This window comes from Danio aesculapii, chromosome 2 (assembly GCF_903798145.1).
Source record: "Danio aesculapii chromosome 2, fDanAes4.1, whole genome shotgun sequence".
Taxonomy (NCBI): domain Eukaryota; kingdom Metazoa; phylum Chordata; class Actinopteri; order Cypriniformes; family Danionidae; genus Danio; species Danio aesculapii.
Window position 1 is genome coordinate 30144878 of NC_079436.1, and position 24909 is coordinate 30169786.

The following is a 24909-nucleotide window of genomic DNA, read 5'->3' on the forward strand; positions in this document are numbered from 1 at the left end:
GTTTTCTGCATTTTGTTTTACTTTTAGTCATTGACCTGTAATGGCTAATGTGTCTCTAATGCTATCTCATGGCAATTCGTAACTTTTTGATTTAGTTGCTAATTCATATTGATTTGTTTAATCTCATTCATACATTTTAGTACAATTCACTCATCCCTCAATGAGGAGTTAGGGGTGGGGTTTGAGGGCATGCCTTCCTTTCAAGACCATAAGTTTTCATATTAACAACATTGTATGAACTTTTCTGAAAATACATGTTTACTCTTGAGATCGGACTTGTCTCACAGATTTAAAAAATACCTTACTTTTAGCCTGAAAATACAGTGGATATAGCAGGTAGATAAATTCAAGTACAAATTGGTGCAAGCCGGTACAGTCACAAACTATTTGTCCGTTGCTTTTTTAATTAATCAATAATGCGATTATAACAACTGCTTAGGGCAATTTATTCTAGCAATTAAAATTACTACCTTTCAGTTTAGTTATAGTAATATGTATAATATCATGCAATGATTTATTAAATGTATAGAAATTACTTATTAAATGCATTTAGTTTTGCCTTTAACCTTATAATCTGTTTTGTAATTTCTCCTAGAAAACTCTCGTAATTCCACCCCCCTAGCTTTAATTTTTTTGGTGCAGTCTCCAACAACAGTCTCCAGCTCGTCAACTTTCGCCATCATCGCCGGCCATATATATTTTAGTGTTCCACCAGTTAAGAGTCTGATATTGCGTTTATACAAGGGTCTACCGAGGGTCTAAAAATGACAAAACAGGTGGTTTTGCAGACATTTTAAGATTATAAGGCTGAACGACATGAAATGTCATCCGTCTACAGAGATTTCCCAGTATTTCTTTGTTGCAATCGGGATATCACAATAATTAACCAGGGCCCAGAAAAAGCCAAGTTGTGTTTGCGATAAGGAAAAACGATAAACACATGCAGACATTTCTTCTTTCTTTATATATATAAGCGGTATGAATAATTTCGGCTTTACTGTTTATACACAGTAGCTGTATATATATAGAAATTATTATGCACATACAGTTTCATTACAGTAAAAAAATGTCCAATGCATTTCATTAAATCAGTCAGAGGAGGCAAAATGTAAGTTTTAGCTCATGCTTGTTTCTGTCATTGAAAATGTTATGAAACTGCAATATTCTATTTTGTACTCAAAGATACCTCTGATACCAAGCCCACCAAAGTAGTGGGCAGTCATAGTTGTGTTTTACATCCATCGATAATGCAAAATCCTGTCATGAACGAACGCATACATAAGTGATGAGGACTAAACGTGTAGGGCACGCAGATTTATGAGATATTTGCTGCTCTAGAAACTGCCGATATCATTTATGATTAAAGTCAGAATAGTAATGGCACCCAGCTCGTCCTCATTCGCATCATTAAACCTTAGCGCTGAATCATTCCCAGCAGGCCAGTCCTACAGGGAACACACACATATGCAGAGTGCAAGCTGCTGGAGCCTGGTGACACTCGCTCCTCTCTGTCAGGTCTGTCACTGGCAGCCAAATCCCTAACCTCGCCATTACCACAATTAATGCCCGGCTGAGGCCACACCCCCCACAGTACAGCTCCAATCACTGTGACAGGCCGATGAACCTACCATTAATCACCAAACATGAATAATCAAACGTCTGCTCAGAACCCAGGCCTACAAAAAAAAAAAAAGAAAAGTCATTCCTTGCCAAAGCCGGAGAAGGATTTGGCTGGGAAATGACTCATTCACGCTACAGAGAACAGAGAGCTCTTTGGTTGTGCATGCGCTCAGACTTGTGATTTCACCCTTCATGGTCTGATATAGAGACATGCTTTGGATGGATGGCTGGTCTACTAATAAACCGCTCGTCCCTTAACCTTCACCTGCAAGATCCACCCCCTTATTAGCACTATTAAACTAAACGTTGACCTTCATTCTCGCTGTCAGAAACATGAGAGAGAGGCTCTGTTCCAAAACCTTCTGAGCTGCTAACATACGCAGCATTTTAAAGTACATCTTATAAGCTGCACATAAACTGCCACTTAATTATATCTTCTGCTCAAACTGACCAAATAAAAATCAGCAATTCTTTCAAGCGAGGAGCATTGCTCAGTAAAATATCTCCAAAATGATGGATAATAAATTTTAATTAGCTAAAGTCTGCAAAGTATTTTTTTAAATGTGATATATAATGTTATGTTTTTTCTAAGGAATGAGCATCCTAAGGAATTAGTGCCTCTATTATGATTTTTCAGATGTTGAGATATTTTGTTGTCTCCTCCAATAATTTTACATGCATTCAAGGTTAGAAATACTTTACTTTTCACATAATATAGGTTTCACATGACTCTATTTAAAGATTTGTTCTTTCTGTGCTCTTTCTGTGAGGTTAGTCTGATTTGGCCAGATGGCCCAGTCTGTTTTGATTATTCTACAGTATTTTTTGGAAATAAAATGGTCTCATTGCATCTCCAAAACCTTAATCAATCTGTACATACAGTAAGACAGTAACAATGGTATTGATTTTTATCATATTAACATAAAGACCCATTATGATGCATTGAAAAAACTATTTAATCAACCGAAACCTTTATCACAACCATAAATTGAGCATTATGTTTCTTAGGGCGTCCTCACACTATGCACAGTTGCCATGAACCATGCTGAAGCGCGATTGTCCCCCTCCCCTCTCCCCCAATGGCCTGCACTCACACTGCGTTTTGCCTTCCGAACCTAAGCACGCTTACATCATCGATGAAATGACTGTTCAGTTTAACAGAAGAGAAGCGCTCTTGCTCAGCACAGTGGACATTGCTTTAGTCATATAATTTTAGTCATTTGGGATGCAGTGACGTCCAGTCAAATATTTTGCCGAACAGATCCACATTTTTTGACGTTCATAAATTATCATAAAGTCCTCGTGCTGCACATATCAGGAGGTTTGCTAAAGGTGCAAGCAGACGTGCAGCAAAGGGGTTTGCATCTTTAATAAACTATGACAGTTTGCTTTCATTGAAAAGTAAAAATTATTATTAAATCCATATGAAACAGTCCCTTTAAAGCTGACATTGCATCTTCAGTTTCGGGCTCAGGCGCACTTTGCCCAACCAAACCATGCTCTCACTCACCTTTTCCAATCGGGCCAGGGTCAGCCAACTAAAATGCGCCTGGCCCGATTCTGAGAATTCACACTTCAAGCGAACCGGAAACGTGCCTGGGCATGGTTCAGATAGCATAGTGTGAGTACACCCTTAGAGAGTGAGTCCAAAGCGCGTCTGAGCCTGAAACTGAAGATGGAATTTCACTTTTAAGGGACTGTTTTATCTGGATTTATTAATCAGTCTAACTGTACAATGAATGGAAACAGTTGTGGTTTATTAAAGACTCAAACCCCTCGATGACTATTATGATATATCATGAGTGTCAAAAGTAAAATGATATAAAGCAAAGCAATGTCCACTGTGCTGAGCAAGAGCGCTTCTCTTGAATTGTCGCATCATCGATGACATAAGTGTCTTCAAGTTTGGAAGGCGAAATGCAGTGTGAGTGCAGGCCGTCAGGGGAGAGGAGAGGGGGGACAAGGTAACTGTACCTTGTCTGAGTAAGCCCTTCGTGGTATGTTTTTACTTAGTTTGTGGTATATTATGAACTGTTGTAGCGGTGTAATTACTTTATCTCTGAATAAAAAAAAATAAATAAAAAAACACATACACACATTTCTGTTGAGCTTATGAATGCAATGAGTTTAGATAAGTCACCACTGAATATGCCAGAATTTAGTTGAGTGCATTAATACTTAGTGATCAATCATAGCTAGGAAGTACTCATATAAGACATTTATTTGTTAACCAGTGACTGCAACGGGATGGTTTTATAAAAGTGCAAAAGTTGTGCTATAATAAAGCTTACTCTCAGAAACTTGCTTCTTGACATAAGGTCAACGACAGAAGAAAATGATAACATAACACATGATGTAAAAGGCAATATTTTAAATAATAGAGGCATATAAGCTTAAATTTTTTGTGTGTTTTTTAGATTAACAGATGGCAATGACTGTACCATTTAACTATCAGTTAATCGGTTCCATGATCATTCATTCAATTAATTCATGAATTAATTCATCAGGGGACGCCACAGCAGAATGAACTGCCAACTTATCTAGCATATGTTTTACACAGCGGATGCCCTTCCAGCTGCAATCCAGTGGTTCCATGATCTGCTTCAATGTAATTAAGATGAACAGGAAAACTTGCTCAGTAGTCTACTAACAGAGTTGCGTTTATACTCACATTCATACAAACTTTCTAACTAGAAGATTTTAAAGGGGGCCAATTATGCTCCTTTATATAAGATGGAATTAAAGGCAAAAGTGTCCCCAGAATGTGTCTGTGAAGTTTCTGCTGAAAACACCTCAGAGATCATTTATTCTAACATGCTGTAAGTGCTCATTTTTGAGTGGATAGCACATACACACTTTGAGCACATACACACTGCTTTTTGGAGTTTCTCATTAATTGCAAATCAGATGCTGCTCTAGCCCCTTTGGCAGAAGAAAGCAGAGACTTAACATCCTGCATCTCTGACACTCTCAAGAGAAAACATTTGCTTGGTTTTGTCATGCCTGTCACAGTCACAGGACATTGCAGTTCTTCATCATCATGAAAGTGCATTATCTGCATCTGTCTCAAAGCCTTGCCACTCCCGATAAACTATTTTCTAAATGCACACATCTGAAGTGCACAATTCCATTCAATTCATCTTTATTTCTATAGCACTGCTTACAGTGTAGATTGTGTTAAAGCAGCTAAACATAGAGGAAGAACATAGATGAGAGACAGAGAAAGCCAGCTGTCAGCAGTCAGCATGTCCATGAATGCCAACAGCTGGGTAATAAATCTCATTTTTATTAGCTCTATTTCGATCTGGCTGTTTAGATCTGTTTGTTTACACACATACCCCTTTTCCACAAGCATGAACTGGGTGATACAGTAGTTCAGAGCCAGTGCTATTGCCAGTTTAGAACTGGCTCTAATGTCAAGCTAAGAACTGCAACATCACTTAATACATCCCATCTTTCCCAGCAATGCAAATGTGGAACGAGTCAAACACGCCATAAACATTGCATTGTTATTAATGCTAATGGGTTTGTAAATCCAATCCCAGCATATAGTATACAACATGTTTGTGCACCACACTATTATTTCAACTCAGGCTCATTGGAAAAACATTGCCAGGGCTACATGTTTAAGAACCGGGAAAATGTACCTTTGCCTAAATATGGTTGCAGTTTTTGTTTTTCACAAATCCAATAGAGGCCACGGTGAACATTTTCTCAAAAAGGTTACTAGGGCATGTTTTCTCATACCTGCTATTTCTCGCTGTGTACATTTCTGCCAGTCTCAGATGTAGTAACAGTATTTGTTAGCGGCCTCATACTGCCCGTAGCATTCGCTTTCCAAACAAAATGTAATCATAAGTATCCCAGGACACATATTCCCTTGTTCTCAAATATGCAGCCCAGGGCACATACTCCCAATATTCTGTTTTGCATAATTTGCATGGATGGAGATTACAAGTGATAATATTTTGTTTGTGCAATGCTCCTATCACTGTGTAGACTGAGTGTGATAATAATGTGTTCAGAATATGGAATTAGATGCTTTGTTTCCAGTGAGAACTTAGAGAAACTTGTTCATGCTTTTATCACCAGCAGGGTGGATTACTGTAATGACCTCCTCACTGGCCTTCCCAAAAATACACTATTAAAATCAGAGCACATCACACCTGTCCTCAGGTCTTTACACTGGCTCCCAGTTAAATTCAGAATAGATTATAAAGTATTATTACTTGTCTATAAATCACTAAATGGCCTAGGACATCAATACATTACAGATATGTTCACTGAATACATACCTAACAGACCACTCAGATCTTTAGGATCAAATAAACTATAGAAATTCCAAGAGTTCAAGGGTGAATCAGCTTTCAGCTACTATGCCCCCTACTGCTGGAATCAGCTTCCAGAAATGATCAGATGTGCTCCAACATTAGGCACATTCAAATCAAGACTGAAAACACATCTGTTTAGTGGTGCCTTTACTGAATGAGCACTGTGCTACATCAGACAGATCGCACTTTTCTTTTATTACCTGTTTTAACACATTTTAATTTGTTTAATTGTTTCTTTTATTCCTGTTTATGTAAAGCACTTTGAATTGCCATTGTGTATGAAATGTGCTATATAAATAAACTTGCCTTGCTCTGTTATTTCCAAATTGTTTTTCAATAGAGTTTTGCTTCATCTTGTTGATCATAGTAACCCTGACATCAGCCCCTGATACAAGCGGTTGTTACTTCTAGCTCAGCTAGGTTTGGTGATACTTAAGATCCATTTCCCTGGTTTGGAACGAGGCTCTGACTTTAAACCAGCATTCAAACTGTACTGACGGTAAAGAGGTAAGTGTGGGCACACATCAGTGTTCGAACACCATGTAAAGATGAATTTTCCATAATAGGTCCCATTAAAATACAGATTGAAAGGAAGCTCGTTTGTGGTGACAATGAACAAATCAATCTGTTATTGGTCATAGAGCTTATTTCCTGCAATAACACAAAAGCCAATAAAGAAAATTATTGGCTTTTTGCGAAGGGGAGTAGGGTGATGCTAACCTCTGGGTTGGTCTCCAAAATGATGTCATCCCTGCAGCACTCTATTGAAATCAATGGAGTCTCCTGTGGGAGAGGCTGCTCATAGGTTTTGGGACAAAGCTACAGAGAGAAAGAAATGGGTCTTGTTGTCTATGGATTTATAAAAGGTTTGCTAGGTGTGCAGCCTGAAAATCCTTTAGCAGAGTGATGTAACATTTGAGCACTCACTGGATTGAGACAAACTCCCCTGTTTGTGACAGGTCTTTGTTTGGGCTTTTGTTCTGGTTCAGTCAGGTGAGCCTATCTTTCATCCCCATAGCAGAAAAATTAACACCACAAATCCCAGCTTCATGTTACAGCTCAACAGCCAAAATAACCCACTGGGCCAGAGGAAGAAGAGGATAAGCCCCTCGTGGACCACTGGCTGTTGCGTGGCATAAAAAAAACAGCCAAATAAAAGCATCATAAATTATGCATTCAGGATGCCTGGCTGAGCATGATTATTAAGAGCTAATGGGTTGATATTTTGGAAGAGATGAAATGGAGGTAAATTTAATATAGACACACACAACAGTCCTCATCAAAAACACGTAAATGTCAACGTATTGATGTGAAGCTAATATGGGCCAATTCCCAAAATACTACACAGATTTAGTGTACTAATTTAATCTTTTTCCTTTATTAGTGACGATTACGGTATGTGTGATTTTCAACATTTAATTGAGATATCTGAATTAATACTCAAAGTTAAAGAAGTAAATGTTGGCAAAACAACATTATAATGCAGTTATAATAAAGAATGGTAAAAATATAAATGAAATACTGAAGAATAAATATCTAAGTGCCACATGCTAAAAGCCTCATCATAACTGCCACTCTGCAGGCCTGTTTGTATGTCATACAACTAGCTTCTGGCATTACAGGCAGATGAATGAAGAACTTACACATGCTGAACAGAGTAAATAAGACCAGCCACCAGCCCATGTAATCGCTGCAGCTCTAGCTTGTGGCTTAGCCGCTGAAGCGTGCACACTGTTAAAACAAACACTCTAATGAGCATAGAGCTCCTCTGTCCTCTCAGCTTGCTCCCTGGCTTTTCTATTCAAACACGAGCAGAATGCTGAATAAGCTTCACGTACATGAAACATGCACTTCATGCACTTCCATTCTGGTGCGTGCCTTTGTCTGAAAGAAAATGAGTACTGGAACAACAACATGTGACAGCTCAATCAAAGATGATGCGCATACAAAATAGATTAGACAAGAACTGTGAGCTTATAGATAAAAGCAAAGCTGAAATGCCTTTTTATCTATCCCACCTAAAAAAGATAGTCAATCTATAACATTATTAATTCAACTTCATGGTGTTTCAAACCTCTAAGACTTTCTTTTATCTTTTAAGAATGTTTTTAAAGTTTTCGTTCATACATTTGAAGTAAAACTGGGATGATATATAAAGCATTTAAAAGGGGTTTTGAAGGATATGTTGGGGATTCAGAGTAAATGCGGTCAGAATCTTTACAGTGGCTTTTTTCGAACACAGCAATGTAACTTTGACCAATTGCTTGAGCTCAGGGTGGGATTATCTACTATTCTAACCAGCAATTGACAAACAACTATGATAAAATAATCAAATTAATTCCTAATGGTCAAAACCAACTTCCACCCTTTAATATACAAGTCCCTCACTCAACATATAATTTCGGTATTTTAAATTAACAACAAAATATCTAATCAGCCAATCAGATGCCAGCATGTAGATGTGGTCAAGACAAACTGCTAAAGTTCAAGCTGAGCATCAGAATGGGGAAGAAAGGTGATTTAAGTGACTTTGAATGTGGCATGGGCTGTTGATCCTGGAAAGACAAAAGCTGATGGTCTACTGGGTTAAATATAATGGGTCAAAGAAAAAAAACACACTTTTCTTAAAGGGGGTGTTTAAAGGACTGTCATGAAACCTTTATAATCATGACATGACACATCGTGAATATGAATGAGATTTTATGCATGCTTATGTCAACTGCATCATTCGCTCAGTGCATAAGGGACATTGTTTGAGATGACTGTGCCATGACATCTTGACATAACCAAATACATCATATACTGTCTTGTCATAACCAAGACATAAGTTACAACATGATTGTCATGAGGCCATTGTAATTGTCATGAATTTTATAACATCATCATCAACTACTACAGCGGTACAAATTGAATTTGTTATCATTAATAAATAACATTTTATCACGATTATAGTTATAAAATTATTTGACAGTTTTTGACAGTTTTGACACTTTTAAGGGAAATTTTTAACGACAAATTTATTTCGATTATGTCAAATTCCTTTTGATTCTTTCATTTTTGTGAAAATATTTATGACACAATTATAATGGCCTCAAGACAATATTAATTGTCTTGGTAATGTCAAGTTGTCATGACAAAGACATCTCAAACAATGTCATCTTTGCATTTGAAATTACATTACTGAGCGAATTACACTTAATAACAGTTGGTTTAAGCATGAATAAAATCTTGTTCACATACATGATGTTACTCATGTCATGATTATAAAGGTGTCATTACAGTCTTATGAACACCCCCTTCAAGTAAACATATCGAAAACATCAAGTGAGCTCAAGTTCAGTGTGCTAAAATGCCTTGTCAATGACACATTACAGCAGAGAATGAGCTGACTAATTCAAACTAATAGAATTGACACAGTAAGTCAAATAACCACTCGTTACAACCAAGATCTCTGAACACACCAATAATATCCAGCTGCAGACCCACAGACCCACAGACCCACAGACCCACAGGTTTCAGGCACACACAATCCAGCATACACGATCTAGGCAAACCATATATGGTTACGACGGATGTTATTGTTATTAACGTCTTCTCTCATATTGTACACAATAAACAATAGTGTACACTATTTCACAAATACGCCAATCAAGACGGGCGAATGGAGATCATTGTTTCCAATCGCCATTCAATTTAATAGAACTATCTATCCATCCATCCGTCCGTCCGTCCGTCCATCTATCTATCTATCTAATTAATCTAATTATAATTAATTTTTTTTTAATTATGTAAAAGTTTAGTAAAAGATAAAGTATTTTATCAGTTTATAACTATATTAATTTTATATTATTAACTATAGTAATTCATTTTAATGACACATTATTGTTTTGTTTTTTTGTTTACAGCAAAACAATTTTAACCAAGTATGACTAGTGCTAGATTGTGTGTGCCTGAAACGTGTGTGGGTCTGCGGGTCTGCAGCTGTATTTACAGTATCTTGAACACACAACAGATTCAACCTTGAAGCAAATAGGCTACAGCAGCAGATCCCACCAGTCACACTCCTGTCAGCTAATAGTTACAATTGTGAGTGAATAATTTTTCCAGAGAGGTTCTTCTATTAAAATCCTTATTTAGTCATCCAGAACATTCTGTCAATCATAGTGGGTAAACAACATTTGTTCCAATATATCATTTGCCTCTGATTTAGGGCAGGTTTATGTCAGGTTATGTTGTTCCAGGACCAAAACAACACAATTTACTTCAGTAAATCATATTGTGTGGGGCAAATGACCTCAGTCGGTTTGAGATTACAGGTGGCTAATACTGACAGGTTTCGCCCTACAGTAGAACGAACCTCTAATGCACGCTTTTGACAGCTGTAAGAGGAAGTGGGAACTCAGAGAGCTGCTAACGGTCACATAAATATGATTTGTGCTGCCAGGAGCAGTGAGTTCTAACAGGGTGTGAATGTGTGACCCGTGGTTGACCCCCTATTTAGGAAATAGTGGACATCAGTGTTTTGGATCCAGCTCACACATGCTTGAATGGCCCTGAGAGGCGGCTTGAACTGTCTGCAGTGAGAGAGGTCAGCAAACATCCCTGTCACGTTCAGTGATCACTTCATCTCCTGTCGACCACTCAGAGCACGGATCACAGAATCAACACTGCGCTGCTCAGCATTAGACTATATTAATGCCTCCACATGCCTGAAAAAACAAATGCTTCTGACATTTTTCAACAAAACAATTTCCACAGATTTCTAACACAAATCCTCACATCTTATATTAGTGGAGTCATTCTGAAAACAAAACAGTTCAGTTGAATCACAGATCATATATTGTTTATAACTGTGGGTAAAGTCTGTCTGTCTGTCTGTCCGTCCGTCCGTCCGTCCGTCCGTCCGTCCGTCCGTCCGTCCGTCCGTCCGTCCGTCCGTCCGTCCGTCCGTCCGTCCATCTATCTATCTATCTATCTATCTATCTATCTATCTATCTATCTATCTATCTATCTATCTATCTATCTATCTATCTATCTATCTATCTATCTATCTATCTATCTATCTATCTATCTCTCTATCTATCTCTCTCTCCATCTATCTATCTCTCTCTCCATCTATCTATCTATCTATCTATCTATCTATCTATCTATCTATCTATCTATCTATCTATCTATCTATCTATCTATCTATCTATCTATCCCTCCGTCCGTCCATCCATCCATCCATCCATCCATCCATCCATCCATCCATCCATCCATCCATCCATCCATCCATCCATCCATCCATCCATCCATCTATCTATCTATCTATCTATCTATCTATCTATCTATCTATCTATCTATCTATCTATCTATCTATCTATCTATCTATCTATCTATCTATCTATCTATCTATCTATCTCTCCATCCGTCTATCTGTCTCTACATCTGTCTGTCTGTCTGTCTATCCATCCGTCCGTCTGTCCGTCCGTCCGTCCGTCCGTCCGTCCGTCCGTCCGTCCGTCCGTCCGTCCGTCCGTCCGTCCGTCCGTCCGTCCGTCCGTCCGTCCATCCATCCATCCATCCATCCATCCATCTATCTATCTATCTATCTATCTATCTATCTATCTATCTATCTATCTATCTATCTATCTATCTATCTATCTATCTATCTATAAGTCAATATTTTAGTATTTTAGTTCTATTTAAGTTTTTTTCACTGTAACCATAACTGTAAACTATTTTGACTGAAAAAATCTAATTGGCAACCTGAACCCAGTGTTAATGTTTTTGTTGCCAATACAGTGATTAAATTATGCAAAATGTGGTACACAACGACACAATCATGGCTGTTGCTTGCATTGAAATAAGGACAATGGTGTTAAATAAAAGTAAAAAAAAGGATAATAAGCATGCTTTAACTTAAAATGATAACGAAACAATGAATGACAACACAACAGGAGACACACGCACACAATCACACACACAATGTGATGCTTTGCAGCAATGAACGACTCTGGTCACCTATGATATATCACTTCTTGTGTTAAAAAAAGAGATCTGAACACGTGCTTTACTATGATTTACTTCTAATTACTCTCCATTATAATAATCTTGACCAGGCTTGACCAACAAATGTACTTTCTATAGATGAATAGGTAGATCTTTTCTTGTAAACACACTGTAGAAATTCCAAAAAAAGCATTTTCTGACAAATTGTGTAAAGCAAAGCTGGTCTCAACACAGTCATGCTGCCCTAGCGTATGATGTTGAGTAGAGAGGAGAACAGTGCTTTTGTAGATGAGGAGTAGAAATGTAAATAAATGTTGGATTACTTTGTCATTCTTTGCTCGGCTTGATTTTGATTCCAGACAAGGAATTCAGGGTCGTACCTATCAGGAGACAGGCAGAGAGAGAGACAGGGTAGGTGTCTAAGTACAAAGGGATTTGACATTTTAAAAATATAATGTATTTACTGTGTTTAGCTGTCTTCTTACTGCTACATGAACATATTACACACTTGCATTTGACTTTCCACATGCACTATAAAGTTGATTTGTAGCTGGTTTTTATTAAAGAGGGGTCTCACACGATGGATAACAACTCCATCTATATCATTCTGGTGTGAACTCATAAACTGCAATACATGTTTGGGGGTGGGATCAGTTTTCACATTTCAAGTTTATGTTTAAGTACTGATATATATGTTTAGACGTCCTCTGTACTCTACCTTTAGGAAGAAAAACAACAGATAATCCAGATCAAGAGTTTTCAAACCTAAGTTGATGAAAGGTATTAAATGAATGTCTGACACAATAAATAACAATAATGGAATCTGATATTAAACTAGATACTATGCAAAATTGCTGTGCGACAATATTTACTGTTCGAAAAAGCATTTAACATATACATTTCAACGTACTTACAGTGCTCAGCATAACTGAGTACACCCCATTTTGGAAACAAATATTTTTATCCATTTCTCTCAGTGAATATAGGTCATATATTTTGGTGCATTTGTACAAAACAGATTTATTAAACAGCTATATTTATTAAAACAATGTTTTAGTCACCGAACGACTTTAGAAATAGGAAGATAATACATTTAAATTCATGCAAAATATTGGGAAAAAAATAACACTACAAAAATTTCAAAATTTTTTTAGACATTTTCTGTTTCTCTTAAATTTAGCTTTTTAAATTTTTTTATTTACATTTTTCCCTAACATATAAATTTGGGTGTACTCATTTTGGACCGTTATCATAAGTTATTTTGTTAGATAAGCTCCAGATTTGGTATCAGTACTGACTAATCTAACGTATATGCACAAATATAATACTGTAAAACTTCTTATAGAAATATTTATTTAAATGAGAATTTGTGAGGGATGTATTCTGAGCACTGTATACTTATAACAAGTGTTATTCGCCTTGTAGAAAACAATGCTGCCAGGTCAAAAGAAAATAAATACTATCAAAAATGAGCTTTGGTTTAAGAATAATGAAAATATAAAAACATAATTATTTAAATTTGGAAACATGTTTCTTGTGTAATAGTATAATACTCATGTAAAATTTCAGTATAACTGGTTCTTTACTGTAACAGTACATACAAATGATATAAAGATCAATTTAGTGCAAATATTTATAAAAATGCTCCTGACAATAGTTAATTTCTCTGTTGTAAGCTGTAGACACTCAATGGCTTTACTGAAGTAAATGTAATACCATAAGACATTGTTAAATGTTTATTAGGATAATGTTCAATTAAGAAATATAAAAAGAGTTTCAAAACAATGTGTGGAATAGTGTATTTGCTCAGTATGTTTGCATACCAAACTGAAAAATGCCTCCCAAAACATTGTGACATTTACACAAGTGTTTTATATTTTATTGACTCCTTGATTCATGGTTTCTGCAGGTTTCACCAAGCTAAATTTAAGACTTTTAAAGACATTTTTAAGACCATTATGAATGAAATTTAGACTCATAAAGGGCTAAATGCTAAGGACTTTTTTAAATGGCCCGATGGAAAAGATGTTTATTTGCCCTATCAAAAATATATATATATTATAATTTAATACATTCAATATAATAATAAATTAATAATATATTTTTTTATATTTTAAATATTTCTTAACAAAATATTTTATATATTGTGTGAAAACAAGCAAGCTCTACTTGTATCTACACACGTTTTTCCAACATAAAACTTTCTTTAAAATAATAATAAAAAAGAACAAATTTTTTAAACTAAATGTATGCTCCACAATCTGTCCAGGTTGGTGTCCTCAGCAGAAAATACATGGAGCACTTTTAAATAAATGTTATTGTAAGGAAAGTAATTAAACCATTATGATAAACAGTTAAAATGACCTTTTTTAATAAAAATTTTTAAGTTTTACTGAGATGGATTGTTGGGGATTAGATGGGTGCCAGATTGGGTAGCAATATATGAACAAAGGAAAATTAAGACCTGTTTAAAAAAAAGATTTAGGACCTGCAACACAATATTTCTGTAAATTTAAGACTTTTTAAGGCCTAAAATTTAGTTTTTGACATTTAAGACATTAAGACTTTTTAAGACCTCGTAGAAATCCTGTTGATCATTATTTTACAGTACTTAGCATCATACAAAAAGTTTGAAAACCTCTGATCTAGATGTTCCTGGTTCTTCAAAAGTGGTACAAGAAGTTCTAATGTTTTGTGTCTTTTTATATCCAAAATATAGCCAAACATGCTTTTTAAAATGGCGTTTTTAGTTGACAAAAATGATATTTTCTGTAATTGTTGTGCTAAAGTGTGATCGGTGTGGTTGCCAGACCCACCCTTTAATATACCAATCTCTTTTAGTGAACCAAAGGAATGTTCTGAAAAAGTATGAAATTGTCTGTGCATATCTGTGCATCTTTTTGCAGCCAGTAAATGCAATGCATCACACGTCATACCATCTCCACCATAACCACTAGCAGTGAAAAGACATGGAAGAGAAACAAAAGCATGAGGGGTCAACAAAAGGGATGACAAGAAATCAAAAAAAAAAAAAGTCAAATCAGCAGAAAAAGCAAGCAAACAAACAAAAAAGAGAACGATCTACAGTACTTTAGTTCACAGGAGATGATCATCAATGGCCTCTCAGCACATCAAATTAATGTCACACGATAAAACCAAAAATATGCTTAATATCAATATAAAGACAGAGTGAAAAAGGTGGAACTGATTACCTCATGCGCTAATATTTCTGTAATAATACTATTGTGGAAATGCGTGATATGTTTTTGTGATTTAGCCTTTTGTAAGTGTACATAGGCAACCAAGGGAACTGCAGGTAGTGAGGTCATGTGAAGTCTGATTCATGCTGTAGGGGAGAGAAGAGTAAGATGTGTCACCCTCTTAATCAAGCAATGTTGTTTTTAATTGGACCACATATTGGGAAAAAAGTCCATCATAAGCTTCTTGGGGTAGAAAAATGCACAAATAGTAGCGTTTCATTCATTCATTCATTTTCTTGTCGGCTTAGTCCCTTTATTAATCCAGGGTCGCCACAGCGGAATGAACCACCAACTTATCCAGCACATGTTTTACACAGCAGATGCCTTTCCAGCTGCAACCCATCTCTGGGAAACATCCATACACACTCACTCACACTCATGCACAACGGGCAATTTAGCCTTCCCAATTCACCTGTACCACATGTCTTTGGACTGTGGGGGAAACCAGAGCACCCGGAGGAATCTCACGCGAACACAGGGAGAACATGCAAACTCCACACAGAAACGCCAACTGACCCAGCTGAGGCTCGAACCAGCGACTATCTTACGGTGAGGCGACAGCACTACCTACTGCGCCACTACCTCGCCAGTAGCGTTTCATGATCTTCATTAATATTATGACTATTATGAATTTTAACTTTAAAATAAGCATAACATTTCTTTGGACAAAGACTAATTATATCTACAACTGTTCAAATGTTCGGGTTTAGTAAGATTTCTTTTTAATTAAAAAACATTTTCAGCAAAAATGCAAACAAGATTCACAATTAGGATATTTAAAAGTTATTTAAAATATACACAAAATATCTCTGTTTTGAATATATGCTGTTTTTTAACTTATCAACCTTAATAAATAATAAGATATGGTTTCAGACACACTACCTGACAAAAGTCTTGTCATTGATCCCAGTTGTAAGAGGAAAAAATAATAACTTGACTTCTAGTTGATCATATGGAAAAGTGGCAGAAGGTAAATTTTTTCGATGAATCACCTGTTGAACTGCATCCCAAGCATCACAAAAGCTGCAGAAGACCTAATGGAACCCGCATGGACCCAAGATTCTCATGAAAATCAGTCAAGTTGGGTGTAGGAAAAATGGTTTGGTTTACATTCAGTATGGGGGCGTGTGAAAAATATGCAGTTTAAATGGCAACATCAACAGCCTGAGGTATCAATACATTTGGGCCGCCCATTACATTACAAACCACAGGGGAGGGCAAATTCTTCAGCAGGATAGCACTCCTTTACATACTTTAGCCTACACATCAAAGTTCCTGAAAGCATAGAAAGTCAAGGTGCTCCAGGATTGGACTGCCCAGTCACTAGACATGAATTTTATTGAGCATGTTTGGGGTAAGATGGAGGAGGAGGCATTGAGAATGAATCCAAAGTATCTTGATGAACTTTGGGAGTCCTGCAAGAACACTTTCTTTGCCATTCCAGATGACTTTAATAATAACTTATATGAGTCATTGCAGAGTATGGATGCAGTCGTCCAAGCTCATGGGAGTCATGCACAATATTAATTATTTTTCCATTACACCATGACTTTATATTCTATACTGTACATTATTTCTGTTAAGTGAAAAGACTTTTGTCAAAGCAAAGTCAGACCTTACTGTCCTAATTAAATAATTAAAAATCAAAGCATGATTATATATATTTATTTTGGTAAAATAAGCGTAATCTAGAGGGTTTTGCCTCATATAAGCCACTTCTAATATCAAATGATCAAATAGAAGTCAAGTTATTATTTGTTATCCCTAAAACTTGGCGACAAGACTTTTGTAAGATAGTGTGTGTGTGTGTGTGTGTGTGTGTGTGTGTGTGTGTGTGTGTGTGTGTGTGTGTGTGTGTATATATATATATATATATATACACTGACCCCAAAAGTTTGAATGGCATCAAAACTGTGGGGTAAAATTAACTAATTGAAATTAGTTATGTTGGCTTAATAAACAAACAAATAAATAAATACTAATAATTAAATTGTTTAAAGTCATTTCATTAAACATTATAAAGCATTAAAAGACTTTTAAAATAGCTAGTTTTTTTTAGCTTATACACAAATACAGCATTTGCTGCTCGCAAAACTCTAATCTGTATTACTTTTCATTCCTTTTTGCCCAAGAAAAAAAAGTGACACATCTTCCCCACAATCTCCCCAACAGACATCTTGTGCGTGTGAAGAACTATCTGATGTGTTAATCACACAGCATGTGAGTGTGTCTCTCAGTCCCGCTAAGTGAGTGAGCTCTTTCTTCAAGATGCTTCAAGACAGTGTGAGGACTCACCTGGGGTCCTTCTGGATGCTGTCCACCGAGGGTGACCTGACCAGCGTGGCCTCTGGAGGCAGAGCGGGTCCTGATTTGCTGTAGGGCGAGTCTGTAGACGGGCAGAACTGCAGTGTGCGGTACGGGTTGGCGTAGTCGGCGGTGGAAGGACCTGGGCCGGTGGCGTAACCAGCACGAGGGAATGTTCCAGTGGCATTTTGGCTTCCGGTGCGCTGTAAGGGTATGGAGTCAACACCGGGAGAGGAAGGGGCTATAACAGGAGAGTAGGGACAGAGCAGAAAGTTCAGGACCTGGTCACAAAACTGGTTCATTGGATCTTTGGGTGCAGCAGAAGGTGAAGCATGTTTTACAATTATGAGAGAGGAGAAGGAGGACAGGAGGAGCAAAACAGAACAGACAGGATGTTAAATCATCAAAAATAACTAAATGACCCTTAATGATAGTTCTTCAGTAGGTGCTTTATTAGCTTGTCTGAGTGTCAATGCAAAGCAGTTTTTTTCCGCTCTAGCCTGCTTTTGTTCAGATTTGAATAGCTACCCAGAAAGCAGCACTGAGGGCTGTTCATCCTGACCGCGGAGTTTTCCAGCTGACCGAGCTCAGAGCCGAGCTGGAAACATTCCCTGCTTTCAAGTCAGCACGAACATTTGCTTTTTTTATTTAACCTAGACTGGTTTCTCTTTACATAGTGTTACTAATAGAACAGTAAACTTTTATTTTATTTATTTCCATTTTTAAGCTTTGTCAGGCTATTTAAATGGTGAAGGCATAGTCGAGATCGCTTGAATAAACGGCTTTTAAAACGGCTAAAATTAGACAAAAATACTGTTTCCTAGGGCTGGGCAATTTGGCCTAAAATCAAAATCTTGATTAATTAAACATTTTAACTCAATTACAATTAATGAACGATTAATTTATTTATTTAACAACTTTTATACAGTAAATGTTCTCATATTAAGGGTGCATTACTTGATTTAAAAAAAATTGAAGGAAACACACACTATCTATAATTATTAATTGAATATTCATTCATTCATTTTCCTTTCATCTTAGTCCCTTCCAGCTGCAACCCATCTCTGGGAAACATGCATACACACTCTCATTCACACACATACACTACGGACAATTTAGTCTACCCAATTTACCTGTACGGCATGTCTTTGTACTGTGGGGGAAACCGGAGCACCCAAAGGAAACCCACGCAAACACAGGGAGATCATGAAAGCTCCACACAGAAATGCCAAAACACCTAGCCGAGGCTCGAACCAGCAACCTTTTTGCTGTGAGGCGACAGCACTACCTACTGTGCCACTGCGTCACCCAATTAAATATTATATATTCTATATATTAAATAGAATGTATCATTCCTGCTTATATCTGATACGCAAAACATTACAATTTAAAAAAAGATTTATTTATAATCATTTACTAGTGTCATTTTTAAATTTGTATGAATATTTCTATTGCAGAATACAAAAGATCATTTGAAAAATGCTGGGGCCCAAAATAACATTGGACCCCACTACTATTGCTTCTTTTCCCAAAATATTTTCTTTTTTAATTGAACCCAATTGAACCATTTTGTTTTGTAATTCAATTGACTTAAAACCAATACATATTTGTTATAATTGTACAAGCTGAAATGCACAACCATTAGTCTGTAACAAGTATAGTCAAAAATAGTCCTCTAACGTCTTTTAGTCAATTTGAAGACATTTTTAGGAACAAAACACATGTCTACACATGCCATAAAGCCCCATGAGTAAGTTGTAATGACGTTTTTTTGAATGATTTGGAATGATTTTTTGTAATTTATTTAACTTAAATTATTGTACAAGCAGAAATGCACAACCATTAATCTGTAACAAGTACAATCAATAACAGTTCTCTTACATGTGTTTTTGTAGATCTGCAGACATTTTTGGAAGCAAAACATGTGTCTAGACATGCCATAAAGCACCATGAGTGATAATAATGATGTATTACATTCACAGCTAAAAAACAAAATGTGAACAGAAGTAAATTGACCTTAGTGCATTAAAAGCAAAACCTGATACGATCTCATTCGGTTATAGGGATGTTTAGTAGCTCACTGCTATTAATTGGGCTCTTGGGAAAACATTTCTATTTTGAACCAAAAGAAAGCTGAAACAACCCTTTTACTTCTTAAGCACACCTGAGCCACGATGTTCCAGATGAGAAGATTTAGTTTTTCCCCTCACCATTTTTAGAGAACGTGATGTCTGCAGTCTTACCCTGGGCTTGGTTGAAGTTCCTCAGGGGGGCTTTCTGATAGACTCTGTCCTCATAAATGGGGTCGATGTGGTGCTCGGGAGACTGCAGGGGTCTGAGCTCGGAGCCCAGGTGACTGTGCTGACTGCTGTACGAACCCCTGGAACCTGCATCGTTGAGAATTCGCAAGCACCATTAACCAGAACATAAGTGCTACAAAATACACTTAAATACAACAGTGTCAGATTCTGATGATATCAAACAAGCACAACGTGTGAAAATGACCAGTGCTTATGTGTTTTTGAAGGCGTACTGACCTGCCAGACTGCCCGGTCTCTGGAGAGTGGCGTTGGCGTACAGATCATGAGAGATCTTGTACTGGTCGGTGGTGTGCAACATACGCTTGGTGGGTGACAGAGTGGCGTAGCTTCCTACGGCGGCGCTGAGCTGGTGTAGCGGAGACGAGTTGGAGACATTGCCCGCTCCGGCCATGTGTAGTGGTGAAGAGGACGACCCTCCTCCCGCCGCCATGTTGATGGGAGAGCTTGTGCTGTAGGATTTGGCCAGCCGGCTAGGGGACTGCTTGGGCGACGACACTCGTGCCAGAGTGGCATAGCTGGGCATGTCAGAGGCTGAGCCCAGCCTCTGCAGTTTGGAGGGGGAGCCCAAAGCCTGCATGGAAAAGGGAGAGCTCACTCGCTGAGCTGGTAGAGTGGCGCAGGAATAGTTTACAGGGGCTGTTGGCGGATCGTCAGGCATGTGGAATGCACTGCCATGACTCTGGGCATAGGAGTCTCGAGAATGGGCCCGGGCGGCTGTCTCTCTGGCAGCCAGCTGGGTAACACGATTAGACGTCACCTGGAGGTAAGTGACACGTAAAGAGCTAGCATTTCACTCACTCTACCAGCTTTGAGCTAAGTGATGGTGACCCACATCATGTTTAAGGGGGAATTGGGAAAGGGGGGGGGGTGAATTCGCTAATCGATTGCGTCACTTTTATTTGCATTTAGTAGACACTTAGAGGTGTGGGGACACATCGTAGCTTCTGCCTTCTTGGAACGCTCAACAAATTGTCATAGATCAAAGATGCCACAACATTGTATAGTCGTCCATATTCAAGTTCCTGAATATATTAAGATTACCTTCACAGCTGAAAATGTGCTGATTTATATTTTTAATGCTGAGTTATAGTAGCTAGTGCCTTCATCTAGTTACATTAACATCTAATGACATTACTTAAATTGCTTAAGTCTGTCATATACAGTTAAAGCCCCCTGTTTATTTTATTGTTTAAAGGAGAGCAGATTTTTTCAACATATTTCTAAACATAATAGTTTTAATAACTTATCTCTAATATCTGATTTATTTTATCTTTGCCATGATGACAGTAAATAATATTTTACTAGACATTTTTCAAGACACTTCTATACAGCTTAAAGTGACATTTAAAGGCTTAACTAATTAGGTTAACTAGGCAGGATAGGTTAATTAGCCTGGTTATTGTATAATGATGGTTTGTTCTGTAGACTATTGAAAAATAATATAGCTTAAAGGGGCTAATAAGTTTGACCTTAAAATGGTTTTTAAAAAATGGTTGCTTTTATTCTAGCCGAAATAAAACAAATAAGACTTTCTCCAGAAGAAAGAAATATTACCAAACATACTGTGGAAATGTCCTTTCTCTGTTAAACATGATTTGGGAAATATTAAAAAAAGAAAAAAAAAATCAAAGAGGGGCTAATAATTCTGATTTCAACTGTATATCTGTGTAACTATGGTTGCAGATGTACAATGAACTTGCTCATGAGTGTTAATTGCTTTGATATTAACATAAGATATAAACACTGCACTGACAATGATTTTTGCAAAAAAAAAATTGTTAAAATTGATGGTGTCAGAATTCACGGAGTCCTGTACATGATATGTGAAGAAAAACAACTTGTTGATTATTATAATACATTTGTTTTGTTGTTTTAGTTCTACGTTGTGGTACTGATTTATATCTTAATAAACATCATGCCCCCAATTTAACTCAATTAGAATGATACAATGGATTAGTAAAACATTGCCATTATTCAACTAAATAGAGATCTAATTAATAAAATATAACCACAAATTAAAGTCAATGGAATATAGAAGCTAAAGTTGAGAGAATTTTTTTATTCATGTCTATATTGCTTATTTGCTGCATGTTTTGTGAACGAAACATCTTGCATGAGCTTTTAAAGATAAACAAAAACATTTTCAGTGCATTGTTCATAGTTTCTTATTGTGTTAATTTTATACTGTAGAAAACATATATAATACCATTTCATATATAAAGTATTTGAATAAATTGTAAAATTACTTCGAGTAAAACTGACTAAATTTAATAACATAGCATGATGAAATATTGGATAAACAAGTTTTTTTCTGTCCTCAAAAGAAAAGTCAAACATATTTTTCACCAAAAGACAAAAACCATAGCTTAAAAAAAGATTCATGCACATAAATGGTGGACGCAGTTCTTAGTGAATTCCCCCAAAGGGTCTTCTTGAAAAACAGGGCTCAGTTCATATGGTTTAAAACACAGGTGTCAAACTCAGTTCATGTAGGGCTGCAGCTCTGCACAGTTTTGTTCCAACCCTAATTAAACTAACCTGATCAAACTAATTAAGTCCTTCAGGCTTTGTTTGAAACCTACAGGTAAGCATGTTGGAGCAGGGTTGGAACTAAACTGTGCAGGGCTGCGGCCCTCCAGGAACTGAGTTTGACACCCCTAGTTTAAAGGGATAGTTCACCCAAAAATGTTATTTATTTATTTATTTATTTATTTATTTATTTATTTATTTATTTATAATTTTTGACTCTCAAAGGGCTAATCTGCATTATATGAATAACCAAGGACCATGGTTTCACTTAAAAATCTGTACAGAAAAAAAGAACTGCCTATATTTACAAATGGCCTGAGGGCGAGTCAATTAACGGAGTAAATTTTACATTTTTGGGTGAACTAATACTTTAGAGGTGTCAGAGGTTTTCCAAAGCGATGAATCCCCACCTGATTATAGCTATGTAAGGCTCCTCCCACCTGACCACTGCGAGGCGGCTGAGAGGCCGACAGGTCGCCGAGGGCCAGGGTCTGGTTGCTATGGTAACTGACTGGATAGGGAAAGGTGCCCTCTTGATTATTGAGCTGCAGAGCACTCTGAGAGAGGATGCCTGGTCCTGTGAAGGGGAAATTAGGGAGAAAGAGACACATGATTAAAACTGATCCGCTAAGATTTGAACTCTAAGGGTGTGTTCACAATTGATGTTTGCCTTTCTTGTTTCATTTGATCTAGACCCAAAAGCAAAGTATACATTTGGTCATGGTTCAATTAGCATTTACACTAGACATGTGACATTTAACGTAACTAGACACTTTTAGAATGCCTTTTAAGAATATTAAGATTTAGTTTTTGCAGTGGTGTGTAAAGTCTTCTTGAAGTCTACTTAAAGTCTTGTTGAATACTTAAAGCCTTAATAGGCTATTTAGTTTCAGACATAAACAGTTTTACATGTTTATCTGGCCGATGCCATGTCCATAATGACAGAAAATGTTCGGATTACTTCTATATTGTAACTCATTTAAGTCATTATAGTTTAATTATTGAAGGAAACAACTAATGTTCAATAGTGCTTTTTAAATAACATTCTTCTCTAACAAATCCATATGGTCCTTGTGCATTCTTAAAATTTGTGTCACCACATAACATCTCATACTGTGTCATTATTTATGGAACAAAAATAAAGCCATGATAGAAAAGCCATGGGTGACAAACTTAGGAATCTGTATGGTAGGTAGGTCCATTTTAGCAGTAGTTACTTGAAGTAACATTTTCCTCATCAGTCTCTCAGATGTTTCTGGAGGAGTTTTGGAGTTTTTTTGCACAGCTCTTGCCACAACATTTCCGTAAGGATGAGGTCTGGATCTGTTGTAGATTTGGTAGTGTTCTAGGGATCATTGCCTTGTTGCATGAACCGATTTTGGCAAAGCTATTGGAGAGGCATTGCATTCACACACAACTGAATGCTCCAGAACAACAAACTGCTAAAACTTCTGCTGAGGATCAGTTAAGGCATTTGAAAAGATAAATTTTTTCCCTTCACTTCTGTCAATTGGTGAAGTTTTGTTCCTCGCTACTGTTGCTACTGGCTTGCTTGATTTGGGAATTTTAGAGCTGCACATCGATTGATTTCCTCTTCAGTGTTTGAACTTTCAGCAGTGAAAATTAAACCACACTTAAATGAACTAAACTGAACTTCAACTCTGAACACTGGACTGACACAGTTTCCGTTTACTAGAACTTCTGTGCTAAACTGCTTTGACACAATCTACTTTGTAAAAGCACTATAGAAATAAATATGAATTGAATTGAATTGAAAAAGCAGTGACGTTTTTGTTAATGCTACATAATACAGTGTTTTTCATCTGAGGTTTAATTTTCCAGATTTTAAGATGTGCCAAAGTTACCTGTTGTGGTAAAATTAGAATCTCAGAGTGTCCTCATTTATTTTAAATTTATAGTATAAATCAATTCAAATAATGTAGAGCTTTTCAGAGAGTGAAAATCAGTAACTTCACATCCGTTTTTAAGACTCTTTCCATACACTCTTTCAAGACCTCATCACCACTTTAGGTTGGTAACATTGCCGACATTTTAACGTACAGTATATTTACTAAATACTGATTGTAAGAAACTAATCCTAAACAAAAACATTACTCATAAACTGAATAAAAATGCTAATTGGCGCCTGTAGAACTCCAGGATTTTATCGATTTCATAAACTACACAGTAGGGTTGGGTCGACAGACGATGCCATCGTCCTTTGCCGATGGCCGATAGACATCACGATGCTGAGCCAGCATCGCGATCCTCCACCCCGCCACTGTCACAGCAGCAACCCGCTTGAGAAAAATACACACTTAGGCCCTGTTTACACTGATATGTCTTATTTTTAAAACGACATTTTCGAATGAAAACGATCCACGTCCACACTGGCGTTTCATCTAGCACTTCTGTACGGCGTCGGCTATCCGTCCACACTATACTGTTGAAAGCGCACATCATATGACCACACACACACACACACACACACACGCATGCGCTACAGAATATGCGCACGTCTGAGCTCCAGGCAGTCAGTGGGAGCTGTGACCA

General features: G+C 37.0%; 1 protein-coding gene across 7 annotated transcripts in view; it reads right to left on the reverse strand.

Annotated features, from left to right (window-relative positions):
• ctnnd2b (catenin (cadherin-associated protein), delta 2b) overlaps nucleotides 1-24909 on the reverse strand; it is a 145038-nt gene that overhangs the window by 40214 nt on the left and 79915 nt on the right. For 4 of the 7 annotated variants that reach the window (XM_056477004.1, XM_056477012.1, XM_056476996.1 and 1 more), the window contains 5 exons: nucleotides 22767-22933; nucleotides 20044-20584; nucleotides 19750-19893; nucleotides 17498-17747; nucleotides 12266-12322 (listed from right to left, as the gene is read on the reverse strand). In XM_056477004.1, coding sequence (XP_056332979.1) covers nucleotides 12266-12322; nucleotides 17498-17747; nucleotides 19750-19893; nucleotides 20044-20584; nucleotides 22767-22933 — 1159 coding nt within the window. The remainder of the gene's footprint in view (nucleotides 1-12265; nucleotides 12323-17497; nucleotides 17748-19749; nucleotides 19894-20043; nucleotides 20585-22766; nucleotides 22934-24909) is intronic. The other 3 variants (XM_056477030.1, XM_056477021.1, XM_056477046.1) reach the window with 2 other exon arrangements.